Raw genomic sequence first — 20,150 nt, 5'->3', positions numbered from 1 at the left:
GCTTTTCCTGTGGGTAGCAAGAAAGGAGAAAAACACCATGTTCAGATTTTGAAAATCCAAATCTTGGCAGGGTGTTTCCTCCCCTCCCAATCTCCTGACCTATGCCCCCCCCCCCCCCCATCTTTTTTTCTACAGGTGCACATACTTTCTGTTAGGATGAGCATTTTCACCCAGAGGAATGTGGACATCTAGCTCCTAATTTATCCAGCAAGATCCCTATCAAAATAACACATTTCATTACAGGACATGCATTAGAATTCTATAATGGAGTGTGGGGAACTCCACGTGTATTGTGTGCATTAATGCTGTGAAAAATTGGTGCTCATGTGCATAAGTGAACTACATGTTATTCTGCAATGCAGCACATTATCTGCCAAATTCTATATATGGTGCTCAAAATTGTGCGCCCAAATTTGAACGCACACCCAATTTGTGCATGCAATTTAATTGAATGGGGCAATTAGCACCGAACAATTGGACTCTAACAATCAATTATTGGTGCTGTCAATAATTATAATTTATATGCAAATATTCGTAATCAGGATTCTGTAAAGATGCGCAAGTAAATTTTTCTGTGTGGATCTGCAAAGGGGGCGTGGCCAGGGAGGGGCATGGGCAGGGATCATGGACATGCCTAGAATTTGTGTAATGTATTACAGAATATGGTACATCCGTGTCTAATTTAGGCACAAGGATTTACACTCGTGGATCCTGTCACTAAGTGCTATTCTATACGTGGCACCTAATTAGGGGAGCTGTTTAAAGAACAGCGCTTAACGCTCATTGGGCTCCTTTTACTAAGCGGCGGTAAGCCCAATGTGGGCTTACCGCTTGCTATACAGGAAGTACTGCTGGGCTACCGCAGCAGCCCAGCGGTACTTCTCACCCCTAGCACACCATCATTTCTGGCACTACAAAAATGTAGCGCTGGAGTTCCTTACTGCCACCTCAATGGATGGCAATAAGGGCTCCCCCCCCCCCCCAAAAAAAAAATGGCCACGCAGCAAGTGCTTTGCTTGCTGCATGGCCATTTCCTGCAGGAAGGCAAGACTTCCTTTCTACCAGCTGCGGTAAAAGGGGGCCTCGAAACATGTGTAAAACACACGCCAGCTCCAGCCCTCTTTTGCCACAGCTTGGTAAAAGGGACCCATTGTTTTCAGTGCCCAAATTTGGGAGCCCTTTACAGAATCTAGTCATACATGCCTTAGAGCATAACTGCAAGGGGAGTATAGACATGGATCAAGCATGGAAGGAGCATGGGTATGTCTCCAACTTACACATATATTCCTAGATTCTACATATACCCTGGGATTCTATATATGGACCTTAAATTCTGCACGGAAATCGAAGCGTATTCTATAACACTGTGTATAACTTAATTGGTAAACCAGTTAATCAGTGCTGTTAATTGGATGTTAGCAAGCAATTATCAGCACTAGTTGGCATTAAGATTTACGTGCACAGCTTGCTAAGCGTATTCTGTAACATGGTGCTCTTAAATTCTAAGTCACATAGTTGAAAAGGGGGTGTGGCCATGAGTGGGGCATGGGCATTTCTAAAATCTATGCACCTTGTTATAGAATACACCCGCTCTGCACCCAATTTAGGTGTCCTGCTTTCTCTGTGGGTAATTTCTGTGGCACAAAACAACATGTATAGTTTAGAATACTGCAGACTGCATGCGTTATTCCACCTTCAGCCCCCAGGGTGGTCTCTGCAAACCACAAGTAAAAGTTTGATATAGCTAAATTAGAAAATGTACTGAGAAGGGTGACCAGGATGATAAAAGGGATGAAACGACTCCCCTATGGAAAGGCTAAAGAGATTAGGGCTCTTCAGTTTAGAGAAGAGACAGCTAAGGAGTGATCTGGTAGAGGTCTATAAAATAACGAATGGAATAGAACAGGTAGACAAGAATAGCTTGTTTATTCTTGCCAGAAGTGCAAGGACTAGAGGCAGGCAATAACGTTACTACACATATACAGTATTTAAAACAAATCAGAGAAAATAATTTCTTCACTCGATGTGTAATTAGGCTCTGGAATCTGTTGCCAGAGAATATGGTAAACGGTTAGGTGTAGTAGGGTTTCAAAAAGGTTCCTGGAAGAAAAGTCCATAAACCTTTCCTAAGCTGGACTTTGGGAAAATCCACTGCTTATTCCTGGAAATCTAATTTACTCTTTTGGGGTCCTGCGAGGTGCTTGGTAACTGATTTGGCCACTATTAGAAACAGGACACTGGACTTGATAGCCTTTGGTTTGTCCCAGTATGGCAATGATTATGTGCTTAGGTAAACACATGCACACAGCTGCAGGTAGTAGGACAATTTTTGAAGCCCATGTTTCTGCAAACAGAAAGAGTTATCATTTATTTACTAGGTGTCACGTACTCAAAGCAGGAACTGGGTTGTGAGCCCTTGGGCCACTGCCGAGGAGCGGCAGTGGCAGGCAAAACCACCCCACACCGGAGACTAGGCAAATCTCAGGCAAGCAGTTAGGCTTCACCTGCACTTGGCCACTTTTCACCCAGAGTTGAGCTCTGGGCTTCAGGTGGCCGGCAGGACTTGCTGGACAGGGCAGGACTGGATAACAGCAAGGCAGCACAGGGACTGAGGGTCAGAGGGGAAAGGGAGGAACATGAGCAGCAAGACAGGAGACTGGGCAAGGAAGGGAAAGCTAAAGGGCAGAACAGAATGCTGCAGAACAGCCAATAAACAGGAAACAAACACTGACTAACAAGACACAGAACTAAGAGCTGCAAGCAGCCCCAAAGCCAGAACACAGACAAACAGAAACTAAACACAGAATTACAAACAAGAAACCAGGCAAGGAAAGCAAGCAAACCTAAACTAAACACAGACTAACTAGAAAAAGGCAAGTATCTCAGGCAACAACCGGACTAGCAGAAGTGCAACAAGCACCAACATACCAGGGCCTTAGACGCAATGCAAAGGCAAAGGCAGAGAGGTTCCAAATGGCTAATAAGCCCAGCAGGCAGCTGAGACTCAGGTGCAACAATCACCAGGCAACTAAGGGTCGGGCAGCCTGGAAGATCCGGACTGGACTTAGCTGAAATCTGGAACGGGTGACAGCAAACCGACAATCTAATACAGCCAGCACACAGAGACAGAGACAGAACTAACTCACAAAGAACAGACAGAAGCCAGCTCAGAAGCTGACCACAGGAAATAAGGTGAGTCTGAGAGGGGTCACGGCCACAGACATGACACTAGGATTTATGAATTGCCTTTATGAAGAGAGTCACCCAAGGAAGTGAATATTAGGCATAGCTTTAAACTGTACAACAATAGTAAAATGTAAGCATAAAATACAATTAATGCAGTAAACTTGGAGATGGGCAGATTGAATCTTAGTAATAGCAGACATGATACAGTATCAGAAATATAAATATTAAAACAGCACGGTAAAACCTTCATATAGCAGAAATATGATAAATGTTGGCAGAACACAAATAATAACCATAACAGGAAACATGGAAGAACATTCATATAACATAAATATGATACAATACCAGCACAATACAAATTAGTAAGCTCGACTCAGGAGACCTTGGGGTGTTGGTATCTGAGGATCTAAAAGTGAAGAAACAATGCAACAAGGCGACAGCCGTGGCCAGAAGGATGCTAGGCTGCATAGAGAGGACTATAACCAGCAGAAGAAAGGAGGTGTTGATGCCCCTCTACAAGTCGTTGGTGAGGCCCCACTGGGAGTATTATGTTCAGTTTTGGAGGCCGTATCTTGCTAAAGACGTAAAAAGACTGGAAGCAGTGCAAAGGAAAGCTACTAAAATGGTATGGAATTTGCGTTGCAAACCGTATGAGGAGAGACTTGCCGACCAGAACATGTATACCCTGGAGGAAAGGAGAAACAGGGGTGACATGATACAGATGTTCAAATACTTGAAAGGTGTTAATCCGCAAACAAACCTTTTTCGGAGATGGGAAGGTGGTAGAACTAGAGGACATGAATTGACGTTGAAGGGGGGCAGACTCAGGAGTAATGTCAGGAAGTATTTTTTCACAGAGAGGGTGGTGGATATGTGGAATGCCCTCCCGCGGGAGGTGGTGGAAATGAAAACAGTAATGGAATTCAAACATGCGTGGGATAAACACAAAGGAATCCTGTTTAGAAGGAATGGATCCACGGAATCTTAGCGGAGATTAGGTGGTGACACCAGTAATTCGGAAGCGAAACCAGTGCTGGGCAGATTTCTACGGTCTACACTCTGATCGTGACTGAACAGATATGGATGGGCTAGAGTGTAAATTTTAAGGGGTTTCGACATTAGCTTCAGAACTTAGGACAAGAACAGTGCTGACCAGACTTCTACGGTCTGTGCCCTGAGAATGGCAAGGACAAATCAAACTCAGGTATAAAATATCGCATACTATATAAAATGAGTTTATCTTGTTGGGTAGACTGGATGGACTGTACAGGTCTTTATCTGCCATCATTTACTATGTTAATAGGTAGCACAGAAGAACATTCATATGGCATACATATGATGCTCACAATGTCAATACAGTACAATAAAGCATCTTAATAGGCAGCCAAGGTGGAGGGGAGGGGAAGGGAGAGGCAAGTGCAGTTCTGATATATAGACAGGCAAGATGGGATAAATAAACGGGTGGCTAAACTGAAGGCAGATTGGGGGAGATTCTATATATGGCGCATAAAAAAATCAGCATACAAATCACGCCGACTAAGCGCATTCTATAAGCGGCACGTGGATTTAGGTGCGGTATGTAAAATACACCTAGTTGATATCTCAGCACCCAAAATTTCGCACATCCATTTACACCGATGAAAATGTGGTGTAAATCCCAGCGCATAGATTTACACACACACATTCTATAACAATGTGCGTAAATTTCGGAACACCTATGAAATGCCCATTTCCTCGCCCATAACCACGCCCCTTTTTGCCTGAGCACATTAGAAGTTCAGCGCACTTTGTGTGCACATAAATTCTAATTAGTGCCAAGTAGTGCTCATTATTGCTTGTTAAGTTATGCATGGTTATATAATCTGCTTAGATTTTGGCACAGATCCCTAGGTGCATTATATAGAATCTGGGTGATTATACTATTATTATTTGTATCCCACGTTTTTTCCCACCTATTTACAGGCTCAATGTGACTTACATAGTACCGTAAAGGCATTCACCCAAGTTCGGTAGAGGAACAAATATGGATAGTTTTTATTTTTGTACCCCGCGCTTTCCCACTCATGGCAGGCTCAATGTGGCTTACATATACAGATACTTATTTGTACCTGGGGCAGTGGAGGGCTAAATGACTTGCCCAGAGTCACAAGGAGCTGTGCCTGAAGTGGGAATCAAACTCAGTTCCTCAGGACCAGAGTCCACCACCCTAACCACTAGGCCACTCCTCCCTACATAAGATATGTGGAAATGATGTTAGTTATTTGGTTTGATGGAAGCTAGTCCAGATGTAGAGGGAATGGACAGTCAGCTTTCAGTGTTGCCATCCCTGTGTCTATCTGCCTTGACAGATGAAACGCTTCTGGGGTTTTGCAACCCATCTACATGTAATTGCCAGAAAGTCCATTTTAACTGAATTAGGAATTGAAATATAAATTAAAAAAAAAACTTTCTGGGAGCCTTTTGGGCATTTTCTACACGATTACTAAATAAAGTTTTTTTTCCATTGAGCACAAGAAATAATGCATTATGAGATCTGCCAAAATGCATAAATATATGCAAATGGAAAAGGAATGCTAAGCGTAACAGATTAATATATTGAACTACATTCTTGTTTCTCTCTCTCCACCCACAACCCCCGAAAAGGTTTTAATATAAATACAGACCAGTTTATGAGCTTAAAAAATTGATTCTCACAGGAAATAATGTATTCTGCCTGTTCTGTAATATTTACTTCATGCATTTATTACTTTTAACATTTACGGTATTCATTTGAAATGTGACTATAACTTAGTTTTATCCTCACGCAGAGAAGATTTGTACTATATATATATATATTATCTATAACTATATATATAATCATTGTTTACTTAAATCAGCAGTATTTGCTGAAATCTCTAGGGTATCAGCTTATCTTTGGATTATATTTTTCTTTTTTTGTTTTTAAATTCTTTGGAGAGAGGAGAGAGAAAGCAGTGGTTGTTGATCCAGGAACCACTGAAGTGGGAACAAATCAAGAAATTGGCAGATACCATTGTAGGCACGTGCATTCATTTGAAATGATATGGGAATATTGGTGGGCTCAGGTTGGGATGTGCTCAATTCTGCTGGTAGTTTAGAAAAGGCTCTGCCAGCATAAAACCTTTTTTAAAATACCTGCAGAAGTACATATGCAGTGGAAGCAGCCATTTTATAAATATACATGTTGAAAAAAAAAAAAAGAACGGCACAAACCCTGCAGCATCCAATATAAGAACATAAGCGTTGCCAATAGTGCCCAATCCAAGTCAAAAGTACCTGGGAAGATCCCAGTATTGTAAAAGATTTTATGCTGCTTATTCTAGAGAAAAGCAGTAGATTTTCTCAAGTCCATCTTAATAAAGTTTTATAGCCATTTCGTTTAGGAAAGGATCCAAACCTTTTTTAAACCCTGCTAAGCTAACTGCTTTTACACATTATCTGGCAAAGAATTCCAGAATGTAATTACACATTGACCCCCACATTCTATATATGGCATCTTAGGTTCTGCGTGCTAATTTTGGCAGCATGGCCAAATTGTGCACACAACTTAATTAAGAAGCCAATTAGAACCAACAATTGGTACTTAATAACCAAATGGTGGCACTAATTGGCTTTAATTAGAATTTATGCACACAACTTTTTAGGTGTACTCTATAACATGGTGCACGTAAATTCTCATGTGTGTAGTCGAAAAGGGGGCACGGCCATGGGCATGGTATGGGTGGCTTGTGAGCGTTTCAAAAAAATATGCACACTGTTATGGAATACACCTGATCTGCATCTAACTTAGGCACAGCTATTTAAGCTTGGATTTTGGGAGCCTAAATGGGTGTGCCTAAATTTTAGTCGCAAGAATGACATATACACATATTTTATAAACTACATGTAATTTTAGGCGTAGTTTATAGAATCACGCTAACCGCGTGGTTTTTCAGCACCGATTTTTAAAGTGCTATTTATAGACTTTGGCCCTGAGTGAACAAATATTTTCTCCGTTTTGTTTTAAACTTACTACTTAGTAACTTCATTGCATGCCCCCTAGTCCTAGCATTTTTGGAAAGAGTAAACAAGCAATTCACCTCTACCCATTCCACTCCATTCAGTATTTTATAGACCTCTATCATATCTCCCCTCTCCAAGCTGAAGAGCCTTAGCCACTTTAGCCTTTCCTTATGGGGAAGTCGTCCCATCCCCTTTATTATTTTTGCTGCCCTTCTCTGTACCTCTTCTAATTCTGCTATATCTTTTTTGAGATGCAGTAACCAGAATTGCACCCAGTATTCAAGATGCTGTCGCACCATTGAGCAAAACAAACGCATTATAACATTCTCATTTTTGTTTTCCGTTCTTTTCCTAATTATTCCTAACATTCTATTTGCTTTCTTAGCCACTGCTGCACACTGAGCAGCGGTTTTCAACATATCATCAACGATGACACCTAGATCCTTTCACGTAGCTATAGTTTGAGTTCCTCTTTCCTACATGCATCACTTTGCACTTGAGAACATTAAATGCCAATTAGATGCCCAGTCTCCCAGTCTCATAAGGTCCTCTTGTAATTTTTCACAATTCTCTTACGATTTAACAAGTTTGAATAACTTTGTGTCATCAGCAAATTTAATTACCTCACTAGCTACTCCCATCTCTAGATCATTTATAAACATGTTATACAGTGGTGGTTGATATGTAAGCATCAACACTTACCTGTGGAAATAGTGAATTTGCAATTTCCACATACAGCTCTACAATTTTAGAAACCTACATATGTGTCACATCACTAAAGCTTTTCAAACTGCAACTGCTGAGAAAACTACAACGATTTCTTCTCCATGGTAATTTTCACTCAGTATTGCATCATCTACTACTCTCATCTATGGACTACTGCAACGTTCTATTGGTTGGACTTTCAGATGTCACAGTTAGAGCACTGTGGACTGTCCAAAATGCAGCGGCATGAATCATTACAGGAGGAAAGCTAAGAGATCACTTAACTTTGGTCTTCTTCAAGAGGTATATTTTTTGACACTATTAAAACCAATCAGAACTCTCTGTTCCCAGGACCAAGGTTTGTTGATTACTTCAACACTGCAAGTGGTTAGGAAGCCTATTACACATAACAAAGCTTGTTCTGGAATACTTGGTCCTTGAAATTAAGGTTAATGAATTATAAGAGAGACTTCTGAAGACTTCTAGAGACCTGATTATTTAAAAAGTCTTACTCTGTTTAATAATCATCTTGGAGCACTGTGTCTGTTCTTTTGTAATTCCTCCCAATGAACTTGATAAATTGAACCTATATTTATATTTGGTATGTTTTATGATGTCTATGTTTTAATGAAAACTGCAGTGATCTATGGCATAGAAAAGCTTTTAACAAATAGATAAATAAATACATTATTTTATTGGCTGCCTTTATTTTAGAAATAGCCAAAAAAGCACAAGGAGCCTTCAAAATGGAGAGCGTCTCAGCTACACTTTATTGATGAGACCCGACACAGTCCATGTTTTGGCAAAAAAACTTAACGGTTATCACTCCAGTGTTTTGGTACCGATCTAAAGAGCGGAACATTTTACAAGGTTCACCTTTCATTCCCCTGCTTTTGAGAGTCTATTCATTTAGCTTTTAGTGGACCTGTCGTTTTAAAGACAAGTTTGTTTCACATTGGACTTTTTGTCTCCTTGGCATCAAACATCATGTACAGACCCCTAAGGCAGGCATTTGTTTTGCCGAAAAGCAGACCGTGTCTGGTCTCATCAATAAAGTGTAGCTGAGACGCTCTCCATTTTGAAGACTCCTTGTGCTTTTTTAGCTATTTGTTTGTTTTATGCTTTTTGGATTACCTCTTCTCTGTGTTTTGCCCTTATTTTAGAACCAGACCAAGATGGGCCACTTGAATTATATTTGTGGAATAAAGAAGCAGTGTTCAGCACACTGTCAAGTGCAGGAAACTAGATTCAATTTCCACTCAAGCAAGGCTGAGGATGCCATAGGGACTGCACTCACAACTTCCAGAGGGCAGGGAGTCCTAGTCATTAGTTAACAGCAACATCCATATAAGGAGGCAATCTCCTTACATGGAAGGCTGACACACCTAACATTAGCACTGCACGACTACTGCTAGGGGTCATGGCAGCCATTTTTATAGCTGGAGCCAAATGGACAGGTGCAGAGGAGGACAGCTCCCACCCAGTCCATTGTACCACTAACAATCACCTCCAAGTAAGGTGGAGAGTAATGGGGGGCAAGTGGGTGCTAGGGAGGGTGGGGGTGAAATCCAATGGGCATATACTGACAGGCATTTGGGTAAGAGGAGGGGCCTGTAGAATTTTGCAGTTTGGGAAGCGTTGGGGATCAAAAGGGGATTGCCATTGAGGAGGTTAATGGATGTAATCAAGGGGGACTGGAGTCAGAGACTTGGGTGGGAATTTGCATGCCGGAGGGATTTGGATGGTTAGAGGGAACGTGTGTGGTAAGAGCACCACCATGGCACATGTCTGTGGGATTATTTATTTTAGCAAGGGCAGCACTGATAGCATGGGCTATCTGCCACTGCAAGTAACACACTGACATGCAGTATACTAATGCAGTATAGCTGTGCCCTGTGCAGTAAATGCAGGGCAGATGCTGGACATTATCCCACAGGTTTCGCACTTACTATGCATTATTTTTTCCTATTAACACATGGTAAATGCAAACTATTATTGCACTTTAGTATAAGGGCCCTATAACATACATAATATAAAACACATTAAATAGAGAACTTACTTTTGAAAAAAATCCATTATGAATTAGGTTTAAAACACTACTACTACTACTTATCATTTCTATAGCGCTACTAGACGTAAGAAAGATCCTATCCAAGAAACAGCAGTGGTTGCCGAGAATGGATGGCCCAATGTGATACTACAGTGCCACGCAGTCCCACGGTGTCACTGAAGACAATCACAGTACTACTGGTTCACAGCATTTGGTTTATTCAGCTGATCCTCTCAAAGGATTACCAGTGAAGGAGGATTCCTCTTTTAAGCGTATGCCTTGAGATCGCATCCTAATCTTTGCAGACGTAAAATACTGTTCTTCTACATGGAATTAGTCAGGCACCAGTAATAAAAATTAACAGGCAATTTAAGGCGATATGGCAAACTGCGAGAAAGCAGGACAGGACAGATGCTTACAGGAACAGAAAGGAACAGGACAGATGCTTACAGGAAGCAATGGTGTCTGCCAATGTCAAACTGCATTCTAACCCAATAATTCCTGCCACATTCATTTTGTCACAGCTATATGGGGAAACAGAACTCCGTAATGTCTTAAACCTACATCCTATGATTCTCTAAACCTGGTTTGGGAATTTTCATATTTTCAGGATCTCCACAATGAATGGGCATGAAATAAATCTGCATGTATTGGAAACCTAGTTTGTGTGAATTTATCTCATCTATGTTCATTGTGGATACCCTGAAAACCTACTTGGCAGTGGGCTCAATGGGACAGTTTTGCTAAGACCTGTCAAATATACTTAAGGAGTTCCCATCTATCCTATGAACTGTGCAGGTCAGATACTGTCATCTTCTCTGCTGTTTTAGAAGTACATTCATCCCGCAGGCTCTCATACTCAAAAATGTGTTAAGGATAGTTGAATGTCCCATGTCTGATACATTTCAGGACAGATTTGCAAAATAATCTGGCTACTTAGAAATGGATAACAATTCGCATTGTTAGCAAGAGACTTAGGTTTGTCTCAGAAACCTGACAACAGCAGATTAAAGAAGGTCATTTTCACATCTCTTTTAGGTGAATAAATATGCTTTGGTCTAAGGCTTATCTAATATTCTAAGAAACTGCAATTAACAAACAATTCAGAGGGATGCAGTTCTCTTAAATAATACATTTTGTATATGCTTTTGAAGAATCTGTCAACCTATAGACAGGGGCAGCCCAACCATTAGGCCACCTGAGTTGGGCGCCTCAGGCGGCACTCTACAGGAGCGGCATCTCGGGGAGCGGCTTTGCAGCATTTTACCTCGTCAGGGTGACGTTCCAAACCCAGCAGTAATTCTCATATGCTGCCCTGACGCTGCCAGCACCCGCCTCTTCCCTTTACTGCAGCTGCCTCTCTGAATTAACTTCCTGTTTCGTCAGAGGCTCAGGCGTGGTAGAAGTTGTAGATATCGATTTGGTATCTGATGACACCACAATTTATGCCTAGAACTGCATATAAAACCATTCTGATGGTAATCTAAAACATCAGTTGATAGGCATACATGGAGAGTAAGTCTCTTGTGTATTTTCAGTTTGCAGTGAGCATTAACAGCAGCTATTCATAAAGTCCCATGGAAAAGAGAAATGGCATTAGCCCAGGCAGGGGATTAGGTGATAACGAATGCCCTGTACTAACTGTTAGGGGGGAGGGGGAAACATACAATTACTATTTATTTAGATTCAGAAAAGGACTTTCAGTGCCAGCCTCTTTATGAAGCATGCATACAACTTTAAATGATTATGTTATATATTTAAAATTGGATGGCAGCAATGCTACTGAATGTTGCCCTCAGTTTTCCTGGGGTCATTTTCAAAGCAAAAAGGCGTGCATGCTTTATTTTGAAGATTTAGCAGAATTTTCATACTGAAAATTATGCACATATTTTTCTCTACTGCAGGCGAGTAAGCGGTGGCGTTCCTAGCCTGCATGACACCCGGGGTGGATCGCCGATGCGCCCCCTCCCCGGGTGCAGCGCGGCCCCCCCCCGGCAAAATGACACCTCCCCCCCCCCCCGGCAAAATGACACCCTCCCCAGGTGCACGCCACTGGGTGGGGGTGCCGCGGCGTGCGCCTGTCGGCTGAGTCCGAGTTCTCTAACTTCGCTTGCTGCAGCTCCCTCTGCCCCAAAACAGGAAGTAACCTGTTCCGGGGCAGAGGGAGCTGCAGCGAACGAACGAACAAAGTTAGCAAACTCGGACTCAGCCGACAGGCGTGCGCTGTGGCACCCCCCAGCGGCGTGCACCCGGGGCGGACCGCCCCCACCACCCCCCCTTGGAACGCCACTGCGAGTAAGTTTATAGTCATTTTCACACGCATGCGGCTACATATGCACCTAAATGGTCTCTTATAAAATAATATAACTAGGGCAAGAACACATGTGTACAGGGACAGAGTTCCAGTGGCACATGGGCAGAATTCACAAGTACTCACATAGATTATAAAATGTGCTAATTTATGTGCTCACTTGGATAATCTAAGCATGGTTATTTACACCAGCTCGAGAACAGGTATAAATGTCCAGTCCTGCAAGGTAGGTGCGATTTCTGCCACTTGCACTAGTATTTTAAAAAAGAGACATATAGCCACATTTTTAAAAAGAACATCCACATTGGAATTTAGATGTGATGTCCAAGTAGAGTCGTCTGAAACTCTGCTAGACTTGCCAATGTAAAGCCTGTTCTAAAATGCATGGTGAATCGGGCGTTCATGAGCTGGTGACATGCAACATGAAAAACCATTTTAGAATAACAGACCTCTAAAACATCTCTGTGGCAGCATATGAATGTCTATGTTATTAAATGGCAACATAGAGGTTTATGTGATGTCAGCCATTTTACAAAGCGGCAGTAAGCTCAACGCAGGCTGACCACACGCTGATCTGGAGCTACCACCAGCTCAATGCAGGCACTGGCAGTAGTTCCAGCCCTGGCATGTGCCATTTCCCGTGCTAGGGAAAATTGGCCCATATTTTTTAGCACAGCGGTAATCGGGCAGTGCCACACGCTACTCGGTTAGCACTGAGTTAGCGTGGAAGCCCTTACCGCCACCTCAGTGGGTGGCGGTAAGTGCTCCCCCTCGCATGGCCATGCGGTAAGAGCAATCTATTTTCAGCCTTTTTTACCTGTTGTGGTAAAAAGGGCCTCAGCGCTTGGCAAGAAAGGGCCCCAATGCTAGTGCAGGGCCATTTTTACTACAGCTTGGTAAAAGGACTCCATAGACCTCTATTTCTGCCAAAGCTGTCACAGAACCCAGTATCGCTTGCCAGTTTTGCTCTCGGGGGAAGGGACACCAACCATTGGGAGATGAAGGACATGACCTCCCCTAATTCCTCCAGGACAGCTCTGCTCAATAGGATTGTTTTTCTGAAATCTGAACATCCCAGATAACAGATCTAACTCCCAACATCCTTCTTTTGGACATAGACATTCCCTTTTTGAAATGGGAAATAAATATTTTTTGAGCCCATCCTAGTCCCACCCAAAACACACTTAGAATATGTCTCCTTGTCATTTGGACATTCTTCAGTTTTAGAAATCCATATGCCAGTTTTATGAAATCAGACCTTAGACGTCTATGCATGATATACATCTAAGTGCTGGCTTATGGACGTCCAAAACATGATTGGCACTTCGAAAATAAGCAGCATAGGCACCTATCTGTCTTTATAAAATAGCACCTAAACAGGCACCTACTTGCCCTCTTAAACAAGGTGTCCTGTTATAAAATTACACTCCACAGGTGCAGTTTTCAAAAATGTGCAGGTAGATGCAAAGTCCAGGGTATATTTACCTGCAGAATTTGCCCTAATGTTCAAAAGGAAAGTACGTGTCTACTTTCCCTTTGAAAATTACTCAGCAAAATGTTCCCTAATTTGCATCTGCTTTTTCTACAGGTAATTTTTCTGTGAAAAATAACACAAATAGAGGTGTATTTTTAAAGCATTTACAAAGTTTGTAAGTCTAAGTGCTTTGAAAATGAGCCCCATAGGGTTAGATTGATAACTGTATACAAGCATACTTACTAATAACATGCAATAGTGCCCCTTACAAAATCTAGCCCATAGTTTCAAAAATGCAAAACCACATAACCTAACCAACCATGAGTCCATTTTCTTTTCCCCACAAATAAAAGTGAATATGCTGATGATCCCTTTGCATATTTTTACAGGGGGAAAGGATGGACAATTTTTAGACAGGCTATTTACCCAAGTAATATTGTTTTTGAAAATTGCCTGCTAGAGAGACCATGTTCTTTAGGACAAGGACTTTATTTTCAAAAAATGTTTTACCATAGCATCAGAAGAATACTAGAGGAAGCCTTTTGATAACAGATGCCCTAAGTCCTCATTGTCAATATTATACCCACAAATTTTAAAGGTAATTAATGTCTAGTCTTTACAGCTCCTAGACCCAGATTTCCTGATTAATCTGGAGAATCTGGATATGCAAAACTTTCTCATACATATTCATTATGGATAATCTAGTGTAAAACCCAGACAGTTTAGGTGAATGTTCTTGACAAGGTTTGGAATCCCTACGTTAAACCCACAAGACAATCTTTTGGTGAAAACATTAAACTACATTAAGTTTCGTAAATGGCTTACCTTAAAGTAAAATGGTTTGCTGCTGAGTCACTAGTGATGGACACATGAAAAGTTACAATATCACCTTCTTTCACGGGACTAAGAGGCAAGTGGATCACAATATTGTTATCTAGCACTAGTGCTGTCACCTTTAGCTTATCCTGTGTGGGATATATGATGACACTTCCAACTCTTTCCATAGGTGGTGAAGTCTTTCGAGCATTATCTTGGCTAGGCTTGTTTCTCCATTTTGTATCCTCCGTTAAACATTCTCCTCTTTCGTCTGTTGTGTAGATAAGGTAATAAAGTTCCACAGGAACACCCTGGGATGGGGTTGCTGTCTGCTGGTGGTCCACTGGAGAAGGGGAAGGGGAACTGAACCAGCTAGGGAGCAATTCCAGTTCTGCAACACACAATCCTAGACTACCTTTCAGCCGACAGCTAGAAGCAAGTTGTTTAGTCTCCAACAAAGCAATCATCTTTACACAAGGCAATATCTCAGTAAAGTGATAATTATCCCAATCATTTCCTGCAATGTAAAACAAAGTTTGCACTTTTGGTCTGTTGGAATATATTGAACTTTCAATTATATGAGATTTTAATTTCCAGTTAAAAGTGAATTTGTTGGTAGAGCTAAAAACACATGAAGTCAACATCAAATCTTGAGGGACAATCTGTTCTACAAAGTAAGGTCCATAGCTAGCATTTATAACGGGTGGCGTGTTCGCCTTGTAAATAAATAATGATTCGACTTTGGATTGCAAACTGGAATTCCTCATGAAGTCTTGGTTGGCTTCTTTAAGGAAGAAAGAGACCTCAGAATCGTAGATATGATAACTCATCGGCAGGTAGACAGGTAGTGAGGAAAACCTCTGTAAGCTGTCCATGATTCCTCCTCGATTCTCTGTCACTGCAAGTAACCCAAAATGTAAAAACAAAAAAGAGAGGGAAAAAAACAAAATAAAAAATCAGTTTTTATATTATTAAATTAAATTATTTTCAATTAATTAATTTAATACAGTGTCTTATATACCACAACTTTCAGCCAAAAGACAATACAGTGCAAACAACACCAATGCAATCATAAAACATATTAATCAAAACACAACACAACAGCAGACAGTAAATACCCATCTACCCACCCCCAACATCTTAACCCATAGAAAAGGATGAAAAATATTGTGCAAACAACCAAGTCTACAAACGCTTCTGGAAAACTGCATAGTCCCTAACTGCCTTAAGATCTGCAGAAAGTTTATTCTAAAGCCCTGGCACAAACAAGCAGCCTGCATACACTGTAGATGGAACTCCTTAACAGAAAGCAAGGCCAAATTATTATAATCACTAAACCTCAAATTACACCCAGGCTGATAAAGTTGGCAAAGAGCTCTCAAATATTGAGGTTCCATACCTTGAAGCACCCTAAACACCAAACAAAACAATATAAATGAAATCTGAATCTCAACTGGCAACCAATGTAGAGCATAAAGCAAAGGTGTCACGTGATCCCCCAGTTTCCAAAAAGTAATCATATGTGTTGCTACATTCTGGACACATTGTGGCTTCCTTAACACAAATATAGGAAGACCCTCATAAGGAGAAATTAGGACTTGCCTGATAATTTTCTTTCCATTAGTTCTTCACACTATTCCAGGACGAGTGGGTAGTTATGTCCATCGACCAGCAGGTAGAGATAGAAAATACAGAACTGAACACCACTACATAGCTCCCTGCTAGCAGCTCAGCTCCTCAGTATCAGTCCTCAAGCAAGGAAGAAGGAACGCCCAATCAGGAGCACGGTCAGCAACCAACACATCCAACCCCAAGAACCATCTGAAGACAAGGTCCCTGGAAAACAGGATACAAAGACCGTGCATAGAGCCACCAATCAGGGCGTCGAACCACGGGAGGGCTCTTGGAATAATGTGAAGAACTAATGGAAAAAAAATTATCAGGTAAGTCCTAATTTCTCCTTCCATTACATTCATTCCCACTATTCCGGGACGAGTGGGATGTTCAAAAGCTATCCCTACGAGGGTGGGAAGCCGAACCTGCCACAAGCAGAACTGACATCCCAAATGCAGCCGCTGCCTGCGTGGCTCCCACTATACCATCATGCTACTGAATGAAAGCAGAGAAGCCTTTGCCCGAGACCTAGTCACACACCCAGGAGAGTGTGCCTTACAACTCGAGAAGAAGAGCCTCCCAGAATACAGGCCGAGACCACGGCCATCTTCACCCACCAGGCAAAGGAAGCCTTGGATCCCATGAGACCCAACTGCTGTTTACCAAACTGCACAAAAGGTCCATACAAAAGGCGGAAAACATCGGGAACCTCAAAAAAACACAGGAGAGCCCTGTGAAAGTCCAGAAACCTGCAAGAGGCATATAGACGACTAAATAAAAAGAAACCAACAAGCAGTCGGGCAAGAAGGATGGTACTGCCTGAAACAAGACCCCTGCCACCAAAACAAAGACGGAGAAAGGGCCTAAGAAGGAGCCTGAGGTTGCAAGAAGCAACAGGCCAACGGAAGCGCCCCAATAACACTGAGTTCTACATAAGAACTATCAGGATCACCTAGCGATGGGGCACAAATGGAGAGTGCTTCAGCACCCAAAAGACCAGCATAAAATCCCATTCGGAAAAGGCACGCAAAGGGCAGCATAAGCGACCCACACCTCTCTGAAAACGAATCACAACTGGAAGAGCTGCTAAAGAAGAGGTCTGCCAACGACCCTGAAAGCAAGCCAGGGCTGCCACTGGAACGCACAAGGAACCCAGCGCTAGCCCTTGATACTCCGTCCCGCAAAAATGCCAGGAAATGGCCCAGGGAGGAAGCAAAGTACTGGCAGGCGCCAAGGAAGAAGAGAGATTCTTAGCCTGCAGCAGGAAAGCCAGGACTGAATCCAATAATCCTTCTTCCTCAGCCGAGCCCTCTCAAGGGCCAGGCCATAAGACCAAAGGGAGAAGAATCCTCCATGACCACCAAGCCCTAACAGAAGAACCTCGAACCTCAGGAAATAGCAGTAGCTCCCCAACTAGGAGCTTCACGAGATCTGCATAGCACTGGAGCCGTGTCCAGGCTGGAGAACAGGAGCACTGTATCCCGAAGGTCTGCCACTCTCCCCCACTCCCGGCCTAACTTCAGCATGGGGGAAGAGTCCCTCGCTCAGACACAAATGCAGCTGGGTGTCCAGACCCAGGCAGTCCTATTCCCTGTGATGGCTGAAGAACAGAGGAACCATGACATAGGAATTGGCCAAGAAAACTAAGCCCCATCGACACATCAGCATCTGTAACGGTTCGACCGACAGCTCCCAATCACTGGCAGTCTGAGCGTGCCTGCTAAGAAGATCAGTCCCCATGAGAGGGACCCCTCAAAACAGCTGAAAGGTACAACAGGTGTCTCTCTGCCCAGGCCATTAACCAGCTGGGCTCCTGAGCCAGCAGACTGCTAGGAGTCCCCCCCTAGCTAGAAGAAGAGGCCAGTGCCATAACAATGTCCAAAAAGGCCCAAACCAAAAGATTCCCAACAGCGGGGCAAAAGCCTCCAGAGCTAAGCGCACCACTCACAGCTCCAGAGGATAGAGGGCCAATGCTCCTCTACTGAAAACCAAGAGCCGTGCCAGGGGACCCCCCACAAAGGGCCCCCCAGCCCAAGAAACTGTCAACCATTGACCCCACTTCCCAAGGCAGGAGTGGGGAAGGCATCAACGACTGGTGAAGCCGCAACCACCTCAGGTCTGTCCGACCGCCAGAGGCAAAGAAGCCAGAGGCTGTAACCCTCTGAAATCGGAGACCAGGAGCTGAACAGGGCCCTATAAATTGGCCGCATCAGAAGGTAGGGTACCACTTCCAGGGCCGCTGTCACAGAACCAAGGACCTGCACAAAAATCCCAGGCTGGAAGCTGGGAACAAAGCAGGAGCGAAGAATCTAGTGCGCTAAGTTAAAGCTCCGTCCCTCTGTGAGAAATACTCAAGCTCACAGGGAATCAAAAAGAACACCTAGATGCTCAAAGTCGGTGTGCTGGCACCAGCCGCCCCCACTGAAATTGAACATCCAAACCAGAAAAGAAAAAACAAAACAGGAGGCGAACCATTGTAGAAGGAACCTCTTTACAGGCTTGGGAAGAGGAAGCTCTGATTAGCCAGCTGTCCAAGTACAGGAGGAAAAGAAACCTACGTCCCCGCAGAAAGACCGCTACATGCACGACCTAGGAAAAGGTCCCCGGGCCCATGAGGAGACCAAATGGTCGAAACCAGAATTGGAAAAGAACTGCAGAAGCAGCCCGCAGAGGGGAAGGTAATTATGCCTCCCTGGTCTCAAGAGCAGAGACAACTCTCTCTCTGAACGGATGGGAGCACAGACCGCACGGTCACCATCCGAAAACAGACACCGGTGGACCCCTAGAGATCCTGATTGGGTTGCACTGCTCCCATCTTCCTGGGAATCCCAAAATAGGAGGAGAACCGACCAGACCGCACTCGGCGGGATGGATGGGAACAATGGCCCGAGGGCCAGCAGCACCTCAACTGAGCTTCCGTTCTGAGCTGCCAGAGGCCCCTGACAAGGAGACTGTAAGAAGAGAGGAGCTACCAGAGGGGAGAACTCCAATGGAAGCCATCACCCAGAATAACCAGCACCAGAGCTGAGGAAAAGGTAGACCATACATCCAGAAAGGCCTGAAGCGGCCCCCTGTAGGCCCGGAGGGACCATCCGGCCTAGCTACATTGAGATTGCCAGGAGACAGCAGCCACTCACTCTCAGTGCCCTGCTGGCTCTCCGTTCCCTGGAAGATAGCCGGGCCCGAAACTGAGCCCTCTGGCCAAAGGTCTGACGAACAGACCTACAGATGGAGCTGTCACGAAACAGGGCACCTGCTGAGCCCGCTAGGCAAGCAGAGGAACAAGGAACGTCTTCTGGAGGGCACTGGGGCCTACTCACCCAGCTCCTGAACCAAATTTCTGAAGTCATTCCCAAAGAGAAATGTGCCTCAAAAGGGTAACCTGACCACCTAGGCCTTTGAAGTGGCAACGGCCACCCACACCCGCAGCCAGAACTGACACCTTGCGGAGAGCGTCAATGACATGCCTGTGGCTGAAAAACTAAAAATGACATACACAGTGGCCATCAGACAGGCTAAGCCTGCCTCCATCCAGGCAGTCCGGGACTGCCCCGGGAAAAGGACTGCTGATGCCACTGCAAACAGGCCTGTGCCACCAAGGGGCTACAAATAGAAGCCTGCAGCTCCAAAGCAGTCACCTCAAGGTGTGCTGCAAAGCCCATTTCGGCTTCCTATCTAGCAGATCCCTCAAGGCAAGGCCGCCAACCACTGGGAGGGTAGTACTCTAGGTGAAAACAGACACCGAGTCTAGCTTAGGTAAGGGAACATCTCCTCCTTCTAGCACCAGAGAAAAAGGACGGGCCACGGTCCTCCCAAACAGTAGGCCTGTGTCAGACGCACTCCACATTGCGGCAAGCAGGACCTGAATGTCCAGGTGAATGGGAAAATACCCTGGATGGGCCCCTGAGGCTCTTCATAAGGCTAGCCTCCTGACTACCTTCCGGAAACTCCCCAAGGGAGCACTGCAAGTTACT

The 20,150-nt window shown here is 43.8% G+C and overlaps 1 protein-coding gene across 1 annotated transcript in view; it reads right to left on the bottom strand.

Annotated features, from left to right (window-relative positions):
- TMEM132B (transmembrane protein 132B) overlaps window positions 1–19,838 on the bottom strand; it is a 495,209-nt gene extending 475,371 nt beyond the window's left edge. The window contains exons 1-2 of the mRNA XM_030218391.1: window positions 19,760–19,838; window positions 14,572–15,460 (exon numbers count right to left, since the gene is read on the bottom strand). Coding sequence (XP_030074251.1) covers window positions 14,572–15,460; window positions 19,760–19,838 — 968 coding nt within the window. The remainder of the gene's footprint in view (window positions 1–14,571; window positions 15,461–19,759) is intronic.
- Window positions 19,839–20,150: the final 312 nt, after the last annotated feature.

Source organism: Microcaecilia unicolor, chromosome 11, assembly GCF_901765095.1.
Source record: "Microcaecilia unicolor chromosome 11, aMicUni1.1, whole genome shotgun sequence".
NCBI lineage: Eukaryota > Metazoa > Chordata > Amphibia > Gymnophiona > Siphonopidae > Microcaecilia > Microcaecilia unicolor.
Note: the sequence above shows the minus strand (reverse complement) of the source record. Positions and strands in the feature narration are given on the sequence as shown.